The sequence below is a fragment of the Aptenodytes forsteri genome, unplaced genomic scaffold (genome assembly GCF_000699145.1).
Source record: "Aptenodytes forsteri isolate BGI_AS27 unplaced genomic scaffold, ASM69914v1 Scaffold8, whole genome shotgun sequence".
NCBI classification, from domain to species: Eukaryota; Metazoa; Chordata; class Aves; order Sphenisciformes; family Spheniscidae; genus Aptenodytes; species Aptenodytes forsteri.
Genome location: NW_008796218.1, coordinates 3,611,913 through 3,631,941, shown reverse-complemented (window position 1 = coordinate 3,631,941; position 20,029 = coordinate 3,611,913). Strand labels below are relative to the sequence as shown.

Below are 20,029 nucleotides of genomic sequence, written 5' to 3'. Positions count from 1 at the left end.
GAAAAAGAAAGTCAATTAAACAAAAAATAATATAGAAAATTATGAATTTTACAATTAATAAATTACTCACTTTGATACCCAACCAGGAGAAATTCCATGCGCAGCAAATACTGTGAACTGGAGATGTTCTGTGGCAATCCATGCTTCCTTAGTACTCTTACTATCTTTTGGAGAAACTGCTGCAGAACTGCTACATGAATTCATGTGGAGTCGCAGAAGGGCCTCAACTGCTCTTGTTAACTGGTCTATACTCACTTTCAGAGGGTTTTCAGGCTGCAGTGAACCTAAATTATAGTTTAACTTTAATTCATATCTTCATAGAATAGCCACCTGAAAGCAGTTTTTAAATAAAATTGAAGAACTTTACTCACCAGATGAGCTCTTGCTAGTGTCATCACCACATTTTAAGGATACCTACACAGTAAAGTTAGAACAAGTTTCAGTACCAAGAGACCAATATTAATTTTCCATTTCTTTTAAGTATCTTGTACAGAAATTATGAAACATCTGAATTAGGCTCATATTTGGGTTTATGTAACACATTTTTACTCAAAGTTCCTCAAGAGTTAACTGACAGCATCACAATTTCCATAACATGCAACAACTATTCACCAAGTTCAAAAGCTCGTGTTTTGTCAAGTCACAACTATTTTGACACCCTTTATGAACTCTTAAAAGACACAGTGCATTGGAATATTGCTCAGAATACTCTAACTTCTCTGAGTAGAGATAAAACTTGGTCAGGGCTGTTATGGATGGAAGCAGAAGCTGTTAGCTCTATTACCTAGTAATTTAAGTCTGAACAGCTGTTTTGTTTGTGGCATTTGTTAACGTATCTTTTGTAGGCAGAGTTACTATAAATTTACTGAATAAAAAAAAGTTAAGCAACTGAGAAAAACTGAACAGCAAGTACTGTCACTTAATACTATCTGTTGTGTTTGCTTCTTGGTCTGCTAAACTGCAAGTCTAAACATGATACAGTATTACAGCAGTGTCTAGTCTCAACAAGGACACTGTTGAAACCAAAAGGTGCCAAACAAATCATGGGAATTTACTCCCTTCTAATAAGGAAGGGTTTCATACCAAATTCAACTTCTAATAAAACTAAAACGTAATGAAAACTAAGTTTGCGATTTAAAAACAAAACCCAGTGAATTCCTAATACTTCAGAAAAAGCCCAAGAAGTTTGCCACAACTGCTGCAGAAGAATGAAAGCTCTCCTTACACCTTTAGTGTATTAATTAAAACTTAATGTTGACAAGATGCTTAACTACCAAAAAACTTCATTCTTATAAAAAACATGCAGACACTTGCGGGGGGGGCGGGGGGGCAGAATCACATCATTTTCCCCTTTCAGAAAAATTGCCATATGTTTCCACCATATCTGTCAAGTAGTCCAAGTACTTTTGGATGACAGGATGCCAAACTGTTGAAACAGCACTATACATGTCATTTCCTACTTGACAGTCTACTGTTTTCTTGTACTTTTTGGCCACTTCTTCCAACCACAAAACAATTACTTTAAAAATAATCAAACAATATCTTACATAAGGTTTAGATGCAACTGGCTCCAATCTTTAGAGCAATTTTGTTTCTGAAAACAGTCCTATATGCCTTCATACACATTGGCTTAAACATTAACGTTCATCACAAGAGAATTGCAGGGTTTTGCTGATAAAAAAGTACCTTTTTCAAATTCTACTGGGATAACATTATTTTCAGAAGTTATTTTTACACTGTAATCTAATTATATCTAAAGCTTTCTCCTATCAAAAAGCAAACATTGAACAAATATTTGATACGCTGCATTTCACTAAGTTTTCTTAATACGTCTTCTGCATTTCCCTGCAAGAATTTTAGTTCCTGTGACAACTATATTTATTTGGTCCGTGCATTTTGCAAGACATCTGCTTAGTATTACAAATATTGAACTGATGAACCTGAAAGTGAATAGAACAGCACATGAATCGCCACTCTAATAAGGCAGCAGAACAACAGAAATAGTATTACAAGACTATTTAGCTTTTTTATTTGCACACTTCTCCATTTAATGACTGGTTTTGACAACATGACTTGAGACCAATTCTACTCAAGTTAACTGTTCCTTGTAAGGCAGTTTTATCATCAAAATCTGTGTTATTTGAGAGATTTTTATTTTTGTCCATATGCTCAGGAATGCAGAAGATTGAACTGTTAGAGTTTTAAGATGCTATTGCTATTCACATAAATACTGCAAAGAAAATACATGATGTGAATTCCTCCTTTAAGCATAACTGCATTGACTTTAAAGGGCATGAGCTAGCTGTCAGTTTCCCTCAGTCAGATTTAGTAGCATCTACTGTGACACAAGTCTGTAGTTACAGAACCAGAAAATAGTGACTTTTTTAAAACTAGTTTTAGAATACTATCTAGAACAGGAAAGGATTCCAAAGCAAGCGATTAATACATTAACAAAGAGATGTTAAAATAAATGGAAGATATCAGGTAAAATAAAACCACCATAACCCTGACTGAACTGTTGCTGGCATTTACAACTACCAAAAAGATTACAAAAAAGTATTTGTCAGTGTTAAAAAGCATACTTCAGAATGCAATTTATAGTGTGAAAGTTTACCTCAGCATTTTTAGTCCTTGGAAGATTAACAGCCCTCCTTAGCTTCTTTACTGATTCCGTTATTGCAGGAGTCTCTACACAATCCAATGTAGAACAGATTTTTCTGACAGTCTTAATTACATGATCTACTGCTTTATGCTGGTTCTAACAAGGAATGTATGAAAGAACAGATTGATCACAATTGTGAAATCCAGTATTGCTTTAATTTTTTTTTGATGATTCAGCCAAGAAAATTTCATTATGAGATGCATATCTCAATTACATTAAACTGCAGTGTAACAATTTGATTAAACAAAACCCTCACTATTGAGAACTTCCTTATAGCTCAGTTATCAACTCCGAAAACATAGTAGTATGGATTCTAGAATGGTGTCCTGGGAAACATTAGGAGATTTCCAACGATTTTTCTATTAAGTTGTAGGCAGACAAGTATTTTCTAATGAGATATTAAGCTCAAATTCCCTCATGGCATAGAAAAAATGTAGTTCAAAAAAAGATGTTCAATTAGTGAGAGGAAGGAATGCTAAAGAAGCAGTGTTTCAATTTCAGCCCTCTTAAAACAAACACATAGCTTCAAATTACACTTACACTACAATATGGCTTCCATAACAGAACTTTATCTTTTTTACTTCACTTTAATGTACTTTCGGAAAAGGTTTGTTGCAACTTTTGCCTTACATATTATTTAATTTAAATGGTTCTTCCAGATGAAGCAATTGCAAACTGTCATCTTGGAGAAGGAAAGGAAGGGGGATTGCACACTTTACAGGAAGCTTTTTTGAAAGGAATAGATCAGCTTCTTAGAGAATGAAAATGCTGGTAGGCTGCTTAAGACAAAGTTGAAATGTTCCTAATATTCCCTTCCTTCTCTTCAAATAAAAGAAAAGCCACTTAATTTAAACCTAAATAATCCTAGGTTTCTTGGGTTTTGTTTTTTTAATATAAGCAAAGTCTTCATCCAATTTTAAAGAGCACATGTAGATAATGAAAATATTTGCTTCAAAGTAACAGTTTAGTTTTTAAAGGCTTAATGTATAGATTTCTTTCACAACCACTTATAAGCACTTGCAACTAAATAGGCAGGATTAGTGTAATATCCTCCCGGTAAGATGTAAACTGATTCCCAACCCCCACCCTCCCCGACATATTCTCATGACCTTCCTACAAATGGATAGCAAAGCAGTCCATTAAATCAAAAAGTTTTGGGATTAGGAGTTACCTGGCAACAATTAACTTTGTCCTGGTAAGAAAATAACCATAGAAGTCAGAAGACATTGTAAATATTTAATCCATACTTTCAAAGCTAACACTTTGAAGATAACAGCTGTTTTGGCACATGAAAAGCAAAGTTTCCACTGCTATTTTCCTCATAGGCTCTCAAATTAAACTCAATAAAAAGACAATAGTTAATTTTAAAGCGTCCAACGATGTGAAATCAAAGGCTATAAACAAGTTACTTATGGATTACTTTACCCTGTTTCACTTTGATTAGCAAGCTTCAGCTACTGAATATGTACAGGAATTCACTTCAGGAAGTAAATAATTTCAAATGCAGCAACTGCTGATATTTGGACCTACTCATCATCATCTACAAGCTACATCTCCCATCATCAAAAAGACTGTAGAAAGAGCGGAACATAAGTCTGAATTGAGGTGTTTTGCGTTCCTCACTTCAGCATGTGAAACCACAGTTAAGCAAGCAAGCTGAAGCAGCTGCAAGAGCAAAGCAACAAAAACACCACCATATCAAGGAGCAGTAACATCTCACTCTCCTACAAGAAGACTGTGTTCAAAACTACCCTTGAGAACATGGTGAATCACCATCAAGGGAATTAAATAACATTAAGGGAATATGTAAATAGTGGACATAGCTTGTTCAGACCTGCATTCCTGGAGAGGCAAACAAACATACTGGAAATGAAAAGTATTGTAATTAAGAACAGTCTTGAAATGAATGATTTATAGAAACAGTTTAAGAAACATAGTTACCTAATGTTTAAGAATTTAAGTCTCCAAGTTACATTACTATCAGGAGTTAAACTAAGCTTCTCCTTTTAGAAATGAGTAAAGCAAGTTATCTTCAGTTAGCTTTTACATTTGGGAAATTACTCCAAAGTACTCCACATACAACCTGTTTTAAGCTACCTATCATCCATTGAAATAGACAATAGTTTTGACAGTGTATTTTAAATTAATCCAGTAGTGCAGAAGATGTTATTACACTTTGTGTAAAACTTACTTGTATGTTCCAAACACGCTTCAGTTACAACTCCCATTGTACGCAACTATTACTGCTCGCTTTTATGTAGATTTTTATCTGTTACCAATACATCATTCATGTCTGACAACAACTGACATAGTCAGGATTCAGACCTTTTTCCTATTCCCCTAAATTAATCTCTTCAGCATTTTTGAGGAAAAGGTTATTTTGCACCCCAGGACTTGGAAGATACATTTCTAGTTGTGACAATTAGGTAATAATCAGTTTGCAAGAAAAGGTAGAAAGAAAAGAGGAAAAGCAATCTAAAAATCCATTATTCCAAATTTACATTTGACAGCTTATTCAGATCTCAGTTTCCCCAGCTGTCCCATTAGTAAACCTTCTCATGCTACTTTTGGTTCAGCAATAATTTATGATGCCCTTACCTCATTTTTAAGAGCTATGTTAACTTGCTTGTGATACACATCAAGAAGCTCTTCAATAGAAGACCTGCAAGAAATAGTAATTATTGAACACAAGTGCAAGAACATAACATAACCTTGGTCAGAAATTCAGCAGTGGGCTTGATTACTAAAATAACCACATAACCTTACCTTATAATAGGTTCTCTGAAAGGCTTTTCTACTTTGTAGAGGTGTTTGGTTAGATGTATAGGTGTTCTGTCATCATCTTCCTGCAATAAAACATTAGCTATTAAGTCCAGCTCTCACCTTTCTATAATTTGTAATACTGTTTTATAAGTTTCATTACTAATACCTGTGGAGTAGAAGGGGAAAGATATAAGGTGATCTCTTCAAAGGGGAAAAGAAATAACTAATTCATAGCCTATGAAATGTGTACACATTGGGACAGGGGGAAGAGGGAAGAAACAGCAATCGAGTGCCTAACTATGCAGATATCAAGTATTCTTCCCCTCCTCTTTGAGGGTCTGAAACATATCTAATTAAACTCAAAAACTGTTCTCAACTTATTTAACTCTGAAAGTTGCTGCTTCTCTTTCAGGTCTCAAGTCAAGTCCAAACGCTTGCATACTTTTTCCAGCTATAGTACTTGGTCTAGTAAGAGAGTTTATCCATATGTATATTATTATTTGCCTTGCAAAAATTTGGTATTTCATTTCCTCTTAGTATAAGAGAATACAATTCCCAACACCAAGCAGACATACAAATTTGTTAATCACCCAAAAAGGTTACACCTCAGATCCATCAACTCTCATGCAAACTCCCAACCTCTTCAAGACTTATATTGCTGCTGCAGTTTAGGAGGTACTTACTGTTCGTGCCAGATCTCTGCATATTACACTATGGGTCAAGAGCTGCAGTTTGATTTCTATATCCCACTTCCGACAGTTCTGAATATATTCATGACTTCCTACGCAGTGCTTACTGTTGAACAAAAGAAAGCTATAGTTTTACCAAAAATATGCAGTGTTTTTCAAAAAACTCACTTGGAATATTTAAGACAACCTGTTGGCTCAAAATAAGGAAATGGTGAATCAGCCTCCACACCATACTCCTTGATCTGATTTTTACTTCTACAGAAGTTTTAGTATACTATTGCAGATACCTATACTTTTGCTAAAGCTCTTAACTACTGTGGCTAACAATGAAACCAAATATTCAAACCCAGAGAAATAATGGGGGAGTTGTAAGCCATTAGTTTTGAAGAAAAACACACCACAGATGATTTCTGATAATCTGAAATCATCAGTAGACTTTTTTTACCTGGTTGTTGGGATTTGAAGAGCAGCTGAAAACTACAACATCCAGACATGCTCTAGAAATCTGCATCTGAAAAAAACCTGTTTGTGTTCAACACAACAGATGGCAGATTAGAACAGATTTCTAGGAAGCTGTTGAGAACCTACTTTGCTGTATCCCAGAGCAACTCTAAAGACTGATCTTTGTGCAAAATGTGACTCTTCTGCGTTTTTAAGATTTCTGCTTTCACACATTTAATTGTTAAAGATATACTTTCCATTAATTGTGCATGAAGAAGCATGAAATTAAATATTAATGAAACTTACTTCTGTAAAACTTCTTCTTGGCCACAGACTTTCAGGATATAGCTGCCAATGTCCACTTCAGTCAAGTCATCATGCACCCAGCAAAGTGCCTGCATTATTATAAGCTCAACAGGGGAACTCACTGTTTAAAGAAATTACATCTAAAAGTTAAATATAGCTATATTACTATAGCAAGCGATATTAACCACTGTTCACTCACAAATTGTGGTTATTTAATGAAATTTATTTTTATACTTGTAGGGAAGACTCTTATGCTTCTATAATCTCCTAAATTTCATAGTCCAAGATCTTCATTTTTTTCCCCACAAAGAAAGGCACCTTATAAAACCTGCCTGTAGTTTAAGAAATCAATAAATCCTTTTTAAATTAGAATACAGTATAGTCATTTGACCAAGAGTACAAAAAAGTCTGCAGTCTGTTTTTCAGTTTTTATATGAGGCTAGCCTTTTTTTAATTATAAGTTTGCCTTATTTAGCAAGGACTTCAAATAGGTATGTGATCCCAGAGCTGCTTAAAGTTTAAAAATCATTGTCTGAAGGGTTGGAGATGGAACTTCTCTATTTGTTCTGCTTTTGAGGAAGTGAGTATCAGCTGTAGCAGAGGCAACTCCTACTGAAAGTCCTTTTTTCTTTTTCCTTTCCATTTGTCTAGGGCAGTTTCCACATTGTACAGATCAGATCTCAGTAAGCATCACCAAGCCTTTGCAAAAAGCAACTCAACAACCAGTACTTTCACATCAGTCTCCAAATGCCCTTTTGAAAACAGACTCTCTCTTCCATCCAGCAACTACAGAGCAAAAGAAATAATCCTAGTTAAACCCAAAATCCATTCCCCCACAGCCACCAGCTGTCACTGACGAAAAATACAGATATGTTTTAACACCACAAACATTTTAAGTACAAAATGCTCTCTACCCCTCCCTACCTAGTTTCTGATCTTCTCCTTCAAATAATTTGCAATGTCATTAAGTGTCTCAAAAATTCTGTAAAAAAACACTGTGTAAGGGAATTTATTTTTTCATCAGTACCTTCGGAGTGTTTTTTTCCCCCCGTCCAGGGACCGTCCCAATTTTCCCGAATCATTTTTTTTTTTTTGTAAGAAATGTTACTACTACGGTGGATACAGAGATAATGCTACAACAATATTTTCCACAAGATAACGCAAGTGCTTCATCTCATTAACAGATGACTAATTATTACAAGCATAGAAGTATTTGATAGCATATGAAGAATGAGTACGTGGAATTCAAGAACAAGGAATGATAAGAAGTACGAATTCAGAAACACTATTTAACTCATTATTAAGACTGTTTAGCTTATTATTAGTCTAGAGTGAAACTGCTGTACTACCTTCAGCAGAGAATATGGTGGTTGATAAGGAAAAAAGATGCAGTAACAGTTTATGGGCTATAGTCACAGGCTGCATTGGCCAAGGTCTGCCAGTCCTGCAAAGCCTACTGGAGTAATACAAAGATAGTGTTACCACCTTTTTCCCACCCTCCGTCTTATTGAAAGACATTCATTTCTTACTGACACGCAGTGATTGCTCAGGTAGACTTGTACTTCCATGTAAAGTCTAATAAACAAATGCAAAATGAATAGGTATACCCAAATAAGCTCTAAAGTTCATCTGTTTCCCTCCTGGGTCTTTTCTACACATCGAGTTGTCAGAACACTGAAAGGCTGCAGTCCCTTCTGAGCAGGACTGAAAGCCATACTGAAGTAGTTCTAGCATTAGGATGCTAAGGTATGCAACAATTTGACCAAGAACAGAACGAATTAAAGGAAGAGAATAACTTTAAATACGCCTATTACTAGTCACGTATAAGCTACGGATACCTATCTTTCACTAGTTATGGAAGACAAGTAGTTAACTGTGATTACTTTCAGCATCAGAAAAAGGAAGAGAGCAGAAAGCACAAAGAATAAGATACGCAGGGCTAGAATGCAAAACACATTCCAAGGTATTCACAAAACTTCTAGAAATAAAGGGCTGAAGCCATAACGTTTTGCTTACGCTACCAAAGCCTTTTGTAGGAAAGGATTAATCCTGTAATATTAGGAAAGTGTAGTCTTAAGGATGAAGAGCAGAAACCCTTCCTAAGCTACACTTACAGTCCACCTCATTTCTTAACAAAAGAGTATTAAATCACAGCAGAATAACTATAAGGCTGAGCAAATTAACAAATATAGAATGAAAACACTTACGTATGGAGAGCTTGTTTTCCAACAGAGCAGCTAGTTTAAGTGAGTAATAAAGCAACTTCGTATCTTTTGAGAACAACCAACTCTAAAGCATCTACACTGTTACAGATAGAGAACCAAATGATAAAAAAGCCACCACAGCACAGATCCACTACCAGGTGACACAGTCTGGGAATGGGAACCCTCACAAGGCCTAAGAGACTACAGCAGTTTAGAGGCTAAAAAGTAAGTTGCTTCTGAGGTAATTTATTATCAGTTATTTTATCACCAAGAACTGCCAGAAGTTGACAGCACCCAGAGTTACAGCCTTTAATACAAACGTGCTGTGCAGTCTTGACTGCACAGAGAATGTGAATTTATGTATAAGAACAAGGCAAACCTAGAAGTTCCACACCAAACTAATACTCCTGGTTACCCACAAAACTGGGCCAGATAGTTGTGGCACATCGTGACAGTATTATTTTAGTGTTTGTGTTCATAAGCATATATTGAAGTCAAGTAATTGATAATTTCAGTGTTTATTCTTATTTCCCAAAAGCAATTTGTCTGAATTTTCAGATAGCCTGCAAGAGTTTATTTAAACACATGTTAGAGTGTTGAAATAAAAAAAATAAATTAAAAGTTAAGAATCTCAGTCCTGGTGTTGTCATCCCCTCAATTACCATAAAGTAGGTCAAACTCCTGAAAAACTCTTTTAACATTCTCAGCAGTGGATAGAATAGTGCTTCTGGTTTGCTTGGCTTTCCTTTTTAAAAAAAAAAGTTTCACTTTGTCAGCTAAATATTTTCTGATGGAGGCACTGACCCAGAATTAGGTTCTTTCTTCACTTACCTTTTCCACATTCCCCACAAGCAATCTGCACACCTGAGACCCAGGGATTACAAAAACTGAAAGCCATTGGCCTAGACTGAGTGTACAGTCTTAACCCACCATTCTAAGTCTTACAAGCAAACTCCAATTTAAAAAGCAGAAAAACATACCATCACACGTGAAAGTTACTGGTTGCTGGAATTCTTCAATTTCTATAGAAACCTTGATACTGGCATTCTCCCCACTTATATTTCTTTGCAGCATGATTGGACTCAGCACAAAGCCTGGATTTGTTTGCCAATTAGCATAAGGAAATTTGGTCCTCAATCTGAAAGTAGAGAAGGTTTATGAAACATTGCAATGGGTAAGTCTAAGACTAAAGCAAAATAACATAGTAATAACCACAAGCCAGAACAGTAAAGACTACCTTTTGCTCTTTACCTAAATTGTAGGTACAAAACACCATTTAATTTTTCTACTCTCAACAGAACACTGCCCACAATAATTATACAAGTAGTAGAGATGAAAAAACCTAGCTTATAATTAGGCAGGTTTTCCATATAGCTTAAAATATTTAATAGGTCTTCCATATAGCTTAAAATGTTTAATAGGTCAACACGTACAGGACATACACAGCTTCTGTAGAAGCTAAGCTCTAAAACAGTTTTAAAAGAGCTAATCCATGGCATTTGCTAAAAACCAGTTTAAAAAAAAGGGTCATTTCTTTTATGTACAAAACACCACAAAACTCTTGACATGTTTTAATTTTCAGACGTCTAACTTTAACTTAGATACTATGTAGAAGATAGTTATTCCAAGTTGTGGAAGTTGAGAAAGAGGACTGAATTAAAGGAAAAGCTTTTCTTTAGGACACAAACGGTATGAAACATTCACCTAGTAATGAATAGACAGTACTTTGATAAATAGCAGAAAATAAAAAGCAGCTATCAAAGATAAAATAATTTAACCTTAACCTTCTGCCAACATTATAGTAGTATTATAGGAGATTAAGAACAGAACTCATCTATAATGGTCATCTATTTCATCATCTTGATTCCTGACAATAGCATGAACGGGAAAAAAAGGAATCCCTCTAGCAAGAGTTGTCCAGTCAAAAGTCCATCAGCACTTTAAGCACTGGTTCTTGAAAGAAAGGGCAACAATTAGATTTAACTAAAAACTGTTGCAACAAGCCTATTTTATGTGAGCTTTGTCTTGATGTTGCTCATCAGTAAGTTTCACAGGTATATGACTTCTCACTGGTTTTATGGAGTTTGCTTTTCATTTCATAAACATTCCTGTTTTAAAAAGTAGCTGTTACCCTTCAGATTCAAAGATCTCTATTTCCCCTATTAGTTCTTGGATTTTGATCTAGAGAGGAAAAGAGGCAAGACTCTTAGTTTGTCTGCTCTAGGAAGAAAGCAAAAAAAAAATCTCATTAAATTGTGGCAGTAAGCAAGAAAATAGAAGGAGCATTCTGGGTTATCAAGTCCCATCTTCTTTGGTATGGCCTTTAAGAAACTTCACCACCTGATCAAAGCAGGAACAAGTTTGAAGGTTTTATTTGTTACAGAATTCCAGTTGTGGAAACAATAAAAATGACAGCATTTAAGAGTTAGAAAGTCATTGAGTGACAGGATTTAGTGAGGTGCATCAACGGAGAAAAAGACTTTAAATTCTTTCAAAAGAAATTGTATAAAAAAATATATAGAAGGAGATACAGATATATGGAAATACAGGAAAATAGTTTGAGGATAAAAAGGAATACAAAAAAGGAAAAAAGTGAGAGGAAAGTCACAGGACCAAAAGAATAAAGAGGAGCTATGATAATTCAAAAAGCTTAGTACTGAGCACCTTAACAATTCTGTTGCATTCTTGAAAAAAAACAAGACAAAACCAGGGAAAACTGGGATAAGAAAAAGGGAAAAGGAGACATACTGAATTCTACCCCATCAAGCAAAAAAGTGTAGGACTGGCCCTGTCAACTTAACTGAAAATGAGTTATTTAGCTTTATTTTTTTCTTCTGACAGCTAATTTGTGTTCAGTAATTTCTTACTTCATAACTGCTTGAGAAAAAGCTGACAGTTCTTGATTCTGCCCTTCAATTTCTTGGAGAAGCACGTTTTCTGTCAGCACGCCAGTGGTCCCATTGTCTTTCTGCAACTCAAAGATAATACAGTATTTAAATAGCTGCAAACATATTCCTATATCCAGCAAAGCCAGGTGTAGATGATAGATTTTCAGGAGTCTGAGGTTTACTATTAGTTTTATGTCTACTTCTATAAGGAGAAGAATATATATCATTACTAATTTGAAAAGTAAAGATTCACTGGACTAGTGACTCCTTTACAGAAGGTAATTTGACAGCATCATTATCAGTTAAGATTAAGTTGCAAGCACAACAGTTCCTGAGCTCTCAGCAGTGACCTGTTGCATTAGAATTTGGCTAGATTTTGCTGAACCAGAGGAGGAAGACAGACAGTGTTTTTTCCTCTACTTCTGCAATTCAGCCTTCAGTATAGTCCCAGAAAGAACCATTACACATCAGTTCTGCCCATGACTACCTTTTCCTACAAAGCAGGAAAAGATAAATTGTACACTGGAAGGAAGTAGCATTCAGAACACTAAACTCAGAACTAATCTCGTGGTATCAAATTACTGCTGTTTTAATCCCTTATGCCATATGTACCCGCCAGCTGCCAAAAATATAAACCACAATCTTTGAAGTATCCAATCTAAAAAATAATTGCTAAAAAGAGAACTGCAGTTTCAAACAACAAAATCTAATAAACTCCAAAAAAATCACAAACAAAACTGCAGCAGTTTCTAATCCATATCTGTTTCTGATCCAATTCACAATACAGCCATACAAATGCTAGCGTATGCAAACAGCAGCTGAACAACCAGTGGGGTTGAGGTGGAACTCAGTCGTCTGTAGTCTAACAGCCACCACTAGCCTGAAGCACTCATTCCAGGGAGTATCTGGCTGGAGTTTCATAAGTTGATCTTGAAGAGTTTGCTCATGTCCAACCTAGGGTCATTGCGCACAGAGGATAAAACCTTCTGATCAGTTAAATTTTACATCCAGAGCTTTTACAATGCTTACAGAAACCTTTAATCTACCCAGAAGTCCAGAAAAAGAAAAGCAGACTGCGCTATAGTTTTCTGAAAGTCATCACAATTCATTCATACTTGAAATAGTGAACAACTACTTAACTAGTATGTGGGTTATTTATTATTAGCTGACAAAGTTAGCTGAGCATCTAATTTCATTAGAGTATATCAGACAATATAGTCAAATTAGACTGTCTCAGAAAAGGGCTCAAATCTGTAACATGCAGAGCTAGGGACTGTCAGGTCTTTTCCTTTTAGAACTTTTTTGCTCAAATAACTTAAGCAGTATAGCATAAACTTAGAAGGGATAATATACACAACCCATAATTGCCACTTGAATTGCATTTAAACCTAGTTACTTCAGCTAAAATACTGGTTTCATGAACACTGATCAGTTCAAAAGCATAAATTCTATATAACTGGGGGTTAGCCATACCATAGGAAGCAATTAGAGCAGGAAGCTGTAAAGTCACAAAACCTGGAATGAGATTCAGGAGCACGTATAATACCTTAAATTTAAAAAGGTTCTTCCATTCTAACATTTCAGACAAGTTGTATCACAAAAATACGTTTGGGCAACTGCACAAGACCTGCTGACAAACCTGTGCAATTGTATCTAGTAAATGTATTCTTTAAGCAATTACACAATAACAAAACAAGAAAATCATACAAGGAAACAGGAAGTTAACATACCAAGTGAAAGGTAAACACCTTTGATAAAGATTCAACTAACTGCTGGTGAGCACTCAACACAATACTCAACATTTGTATAGCCAGCTTCTTAAATAGAGAAAACTTAATCATTTCAAATCAAGAACTCTTTTTAAAGAAGTTAAGTAATGCTACAAGTAAGTACTCAAAGCACTTTGCAACTCTAACCAGAGTATAAAAGCAATACACAAGGGGATTACTTAAAATAAAGTAACACCAGTGATGCAACATTGCCACTTTATGCCACTATGTGACACTTTTGAGGTATTTACAGCAAAATTTGCAAGTTATTCTGCTGTTAAATTCAAAGGAGTTTAGGGAACAAGGCATTTCTACACATGCAAGCTTAGAATTTATTGTTTACCCTGACTAATGTAATGAGCAAAGCAAAAAAAGGTTTATTTGGTTACCCATAGTTGACCCCAGAGCCACATTTGGCTAAGGAGAGAAACCTAATGTTAATTCAAATATGTATTGCTGGAAATTACCTCCTGGTGAAAAATTAAGAACATTAAATACCTCCCTGCTTTTTTAGTTGAATTTGAATACTAATTTTTGATCACTTTTTGGAAGATAATTTCAGGAAGACAAGCTTTGATAAACTAAGAAATCTATTTAAAATCCACTGGACTCAGATAATTAGGGTTTTGAGCAACAAGTAGGATTTGAATTTCTTTAACTTCTAGATGAGCAAATCTAGGAGGTGCAAAGGCACCAGTCAAACAGGAAACAACTTGTAAGAAAGGACTTCAGGCCAAACTAGATAAATAGTTCATATCAGCACAGCCTGCAAAAATAGAAGTGGTCTGCAAATACAATTACTCCTAATAAAAAAACAAACCCAAAGCCCAGCAAGTTACCAAAAGTCAAGTTAAATTAAGTCCCATGAGTATATAAAGCCACAAGACTCTTCAGCTCTGTGGAGAGGAAAGGTAGAGAAGACAACACCTAGAATAGGACAAAACGATGATTTTCTCCTTTCTGAAAGCAGAGGCAGTGACAAACACTGAAGTATTTAAAGGGGAATACTGAATGTACAGATACTTCATCAAATATGAGGTAAAACTCAAAGCAATCTATTGATTCAAGGGATTAAATATAGTATGATAGAATCAAAATATATGACTAGAAATTGTTACTAATAGTTTTGTTTAAAGGGGCAGTGAGACTGAGTTATTCAGGGGGAAAAAGTGATCTAGACTAGTTAGGATGCAAGACTTCAGAATATACTTTGAAGGAAACATACCTGGTAAATGGGATAAAATACAAGAGAACTGCCAGAAATAGAGGCTAAATAACTCAGCTTCCTACTATACCAGATGGAAAATTATTTAAACTAGAAAATAAAGTAGCAGCACAGGATGGGCAAAAGATAAAGCAAAAGCCACAGGTTATGTTGAAAGGATATCCATTTTAGAGACTCTTCTTTAGATCTATTTATTATCTTCCTTAACAACTCAGCACAAGCAGCAGAGACACCCCTGCTGATAATTTACAGTCTTGTATCATCAGTTAACTTTATAATACAGACTAGAACCTGGAGTATTATGCCAAAACTAGTTAACCACCCACTGGAGGAACACAAGTGGAAAGTAAATCTCGAACCTTCAATTGGGCATTCACTGCAGGAGTCTGCTATAAACTAAGAATTTGTTTGAAAAAGATGATGGCTTAAGAAAGTCAGATACACTTTTATTGCATTTGCTTTATTCACGATGGCATCATAACAGCACATATCAATCCTGTAGTCAATTAACATATCAAGTATGCCCCTACTTGTAATGAGGGTTTATTTATGCCACTGTACAAGAACACACGGTACACTGTGCTCTCATAGATAACTAAAATTCTCATAAGCCATCTTCAGAAAAAGAGTGACAGGAAAGAAAAGCTATCACACAGAGCTTGCAATGAAAGCTGACAGAAAGCCACTGTCTCTTATAACATGTTAAGGTTAGCGTCAAAATGGTTCTTTATCTTAAATACCTGCTGTTCCATCCTGTTAAGAACGACATTTGCTAAGAGCTAGTTATGAATGCATTTCTGCTGAAAATCAGATGACTGATGAGGACAGTGAGGGCCTGAAACAGCCTCTAAATCAAAAGTAGCAGGAAGAAAAGACCACATGTGAAGGCAGAGCTTGAGCATTTGATGAATCAGTTAACACGTGATCTGCAAATAGCATGGGATTGGACCTGATGAACAGGAAAGACCCTTTTAAATCCTGCATTCTTGAAAAACACCCCTGGAATTTATAAAAACAGATTTCATTCAGCAACAGTCAAATATTACTTTCTACAGACAACACCTCAGAAGCACTGGTCCTATACAGTCTAGCTATTCTAGTCAATAGTTACATTACAACAAACCAAACATCACTGGAAGACTGACAAACACATCACTAGATAACATGACAAACTGAAGAAGCAAACTGCTGTAGAGCCCAAATTTACACGCCTCTCCAAATACTAGGAAATAAGTGAGCCCACATATCTCAGCTCAACAGTGAATAGAAAAAAAATAAAATGAAGTTAGACCCAAGGTCTTCACACATGTAATGTTAAAAATGCGATCCCTTAAAAACAAAGGTAAAGGATTTTTTGGGGTTTAGGGGTTTTTTTTGCTCCTTCTCCACTGGCCTTCTATTAAACTTTTGCCAGAGTACTGACAACTAGCCCAGAAAAACAGGAAATCCTTCAAATGAGGGGCCAAAAATTTCACTTCAATGGAAATTTAGACAGCCCTTTAAGCCAAAGCCTTTTTCTGAGAAAAAAAACCTCCCCCAGTTCGAGGGGGGAGGGAAGAATTAAGGAGCAATTTGGAAAATATCCTTGACTGATAACAGTTGTTTTTTTATGGCATGTCCCTAGCCTATTCAAAACACCTAGAAAGACAACAGATAAGATTCAAACCAGCTGCAATCCAAAGTCTCCAAGGCAAATGAATCTTTTACTTTGGCCCCTGTAACCAGTTTCTAGAAATAACATTTTTCCTGCCACTATCACCCTTGCCAGGGTGTTGTCTTTTCCACTGAAGACGTCCTTCAGTCTTTGTACTCTCTCTACCAAAAACTACAGAAGTATTCATATTCACTTTCTAGTGAGGTGACTAATATTTTAAAACGTAATGTCTCGTTTTATGATGGAATTATCACAGAAAAAATTTTAAAAGATAGGAAAAGTTAAATAATCTACAGTCATTTACTGGACTTGGAAAAGAGTAGGATGTACTTATGGGGGCATAATTAACCAGATGAGATTGCTACCCTATTGATCATCTGCTGTACAGTTTAGTTTTGATACAAACTGCATGTGCTCAGTGTCCAAAAAGATGAGTGTCATAACTAAAGTCTCTGTTGACATTTTTGTCTTGAAATTTTGATGAAAGCAATCCTGATCCTAGAGCAGAAATCACCCTTTTGCCCTGCCTGATAAAAGTAACATCACACAAAGATAGCTTTCCTTCTTCCAGAATGGAAGTACAGGGTTTGTGACCCAACAGGCATCCCACCTTCCAGGACAGTATAACCCAGAGGTTCGGTTATGATTTCTCTAGCATTCCTGCACAGAAGGAAAGATTTCTACCTACAAAAGAGAATTACAGTGGTCCTATGAAAGACTGCAAGTGATACTGGGAGAGCAGAAAAGAGTTTTGACTATGCCACCTTTCTATTCTACCTTTTTTTTTTTTAAAAAAAAAAGCAGACAGGTTCAAATATAAGGGGAAAAAAAGATTTTTTCAAAATCTGAGAAAAGGCTGCTGAAATAAAGCTTTCAGTGTCTAACTCGCCATCTTGTTATTTTGTAGTACCATGTGAATTGCTCATTAATTTAAATATTTAGAACAAATAAGTATTTAAATCATATTGATAAAGATTATTTCCATTTCTTTTTGTAGTGTGTTGAAAAACAGCAGTTTCCTCAGTAAATGTGGAAAGATTACACAAGGCCAGAGTTACTTTGGGATTTAGTTCAGTAGTAATATTCAATTTTCTGAATATCACTAACACATACATACACACACCAGTAACATCACATTATTTGGACACTGCTCAAGTGAAGTAATATTCAACAAACAAATCCAGACCTTAAAGTGTCTTTAAATACTGTGATTAATCTTTACTATTATACTGCAATTTAAAATACCAATTTACATACCTGTGATGTTTGGCCCTGTAACTTTGCAAGTTGAGTCGTTCGCATGTTTAAGGACTGGCTCCTTGTAACTGTTGCTCCAGAAGATTTCCCATTAACTTTTCTTTCCAGATGACAAGTTACTAACAGCTTTTCTTCTAAGAGCACAGCATCCCATGGATCTTCAGCAGTCATACTTGAAGCCCTCTCTCCATCATTCTCCGCCTTATTTAAAGTCTCCACAGTATCCACTTTTGGTTTACTTAGAGGATCCAAATCTAACCAATCAAATTTACTAACATCCCTGCAGCTTTCCGAGGCTGGCAGGTTAGAAACTGCAGACTTTATAGCAGTCATTTCTAAGTCCGTGCTTGACTTCCCATTTTTCAGAAATTCTGAGGTGCTTGCAATTTTGTCAAATACTTTTGCCATTTCTGGTGTAAGTACTGGAGGATATATAGGTAGGCTTCCTTGTGGATGGAACGGTGTAGTAGCTGCCAATGGGTATGAAATGTATTGTGACTGCCTTGGAAGACCAAGATAAATAGGTTCTCTGGAGTAATAGGAAGACATATTTGGATGGAATCCATTTTGAAATATACCAGTCTGTTTTGTGTAAGCAGCTGAGGGGTAAATAGGAGGTAAAGTGCATGTCACAGGTGCTGGTATCCCAGGCATCCACTGTCTTCTCTGACCCATAGGCCCAAGATAAAATTGTGAAGACACAGATGGGCTCAAAATAGGACTCACTGGTAACGTAGGTACTTTACTAGATTCAAAACTGTCATCCAGCAGCAGTTTCTCTAGTTCAGCATGAGTAAGCTTCTCTATGTCAATGGTACTTAGTTTATCTTCCATGCTCTTGGCATCAGACTCTGGAAACACCATGAGATCATGGTCCTGTTTGTTATGAGTCTGTGCTTTTTGTCTGGTGCCGCTTAAAGAATGAAAAGTTTGTTTATTACCAGCTACAACTCTTTCTTTCTGCATCTTAGCTAATGCCTCAGCTTCCATCTGCAGCGCCTCCTCTTTGTCCACATCTTTTGACCTGGCAGCTGCCAAAGAAGGTGAAGAGCGCTGTTTAAATCCATTGCTACTGGATATCTGGGCCATACCGCAAGAGCAGATGTCCATTTAAAGAAGCAACACTTCCCTCGTACTGGCTGTCTACCCTTGGCTTTGGAACAGATTTAGCAGATCTGGAAAGGAAATGAAACATTAGAAACGCATAAAAGAAATCATACGTGGAGAACTAAGTCAAACATCACCAACTGACAAGGTTGCACATGTCCTTCAGAAACCCAGGACAAAGTTTTAAAGAGAATTTTTTTTTTTTTTTTTGAGTCAAACTTGAGAGACACCACACAATTAAATTCACCGCCTTTGAATTATGTGAGACCCATTTATTTTTCTTACTAGTACTTACCAGTAGGTAGAGTAAGTACTTGGTTTCTTTTTGCACCACTAAACCTAAGACAAAAGCTACATTCAGGTACCTAACTGTTTTCAGATTTGAGTAATTCTGCATGCTTAGCCTGGTTCAATGTCAGAAGTAGAAATCATTCGAAAGACTATACAAATATCTAGCATTGATAAAGCACATTATCAAGAGGACTTCCAGTTTACTTCAATATATTAAAAAACCCAATAGACCTATCAAACTGCTGTACCATGATTATGATGGTCATAATGATGCTGAAGGACCTCCCTTCCTTTGGAAAATATCATTGTACTTTATCCTCTTAACAAGAGAAATAATGCTTATGAAATGCTATTTCTTGGACAAGCAAAATAAGCTATTTAAATACATCTGCTCATTAAGCAATCCCTTTAACAGCCCCTTAAAGGAAGTGTCATTCACTACTATGTAAGGGAAGAAACTCTGAAAGCTCACTTTTGCTTAAGGCCACCACCAAGAAAACGACATCTTACATTTCTCTAATTCTAATCTTGTACTCAGTACTATTATACAACTTCCCATATTCACCACGATATCTATGCCTCTATTAAAATGATCTTACAAGAGATTACCACAAGAACTGTTATTTTTCAGTATTATTTCTACTTTATTCTACAGCTTAGACAGGTTAGAGTTGAGTCCAGGAGATAAGATGTCTTCTAGCAACAGCTAGCATGCATATCAAGTAGCAAGATAAAAATCATGAATAATGAGTTTCCGGTAGGAGAGTTACATA

General features: G+C 35.8%; 1 protein-coding gene across 2 annotated transcripts in view; it reads right to left on the bottom strand.

Moving 5' to 3' along the window:
• PIK3C2A (phosphatidylinositol-4-phosphate 3-kinase catalytic subunit type 2 alpha) overlaps positions 1-19,031 on the bottom strand; it is a 41,880-nt gene extending 22,849 nt beyond the window's left edge. The window contains exons 1-10 of one of the 2 annotated variants that reach the window (XM_019474536.1): positions 17,859-19,031; positions 11,933-12,039; positions 10,046-10,203; positions 6,862-6,982; positions 6,109-6,220; positions 5,429-5,508; positions 5,261-5,324; positions 2,615-2,758; positions 372-414; positions 71-284 (exon numbers count right to left, since the gene is read on the bottom strand). In XM_019474536.1, the coding sequence (XP_019330081.1) occupies positions 71-284; positions 372-414; positions 2,615-2,758; positions 5,261-5,324; positions 5,429-5,508; positions 6,109-6,220; positions 6,862-6,982; positions 10,046-10,203; positions 11,933-12,039; positions 17,859-18,968 (2,153 nt within the window). In that variant the 5' untranslated portion in view covers positions 18,969-19,031. The remainder of the gene's footprint in view (positions 1-70; positions 285-371; positions 415-2,614; positions 2,759-5,260; positions 5,325-5,428; positions 5,509-6,108; positions 6,221-6,861; positions 6,983-10,045; positions 10,204-11,932; positions 12,040-17,858) is intronic. The other variant, XM_009288776.1, reaches the window with a different exon arrangement.
• Positions 19,032-20,029: the final 998 nt, after the last annotated feature.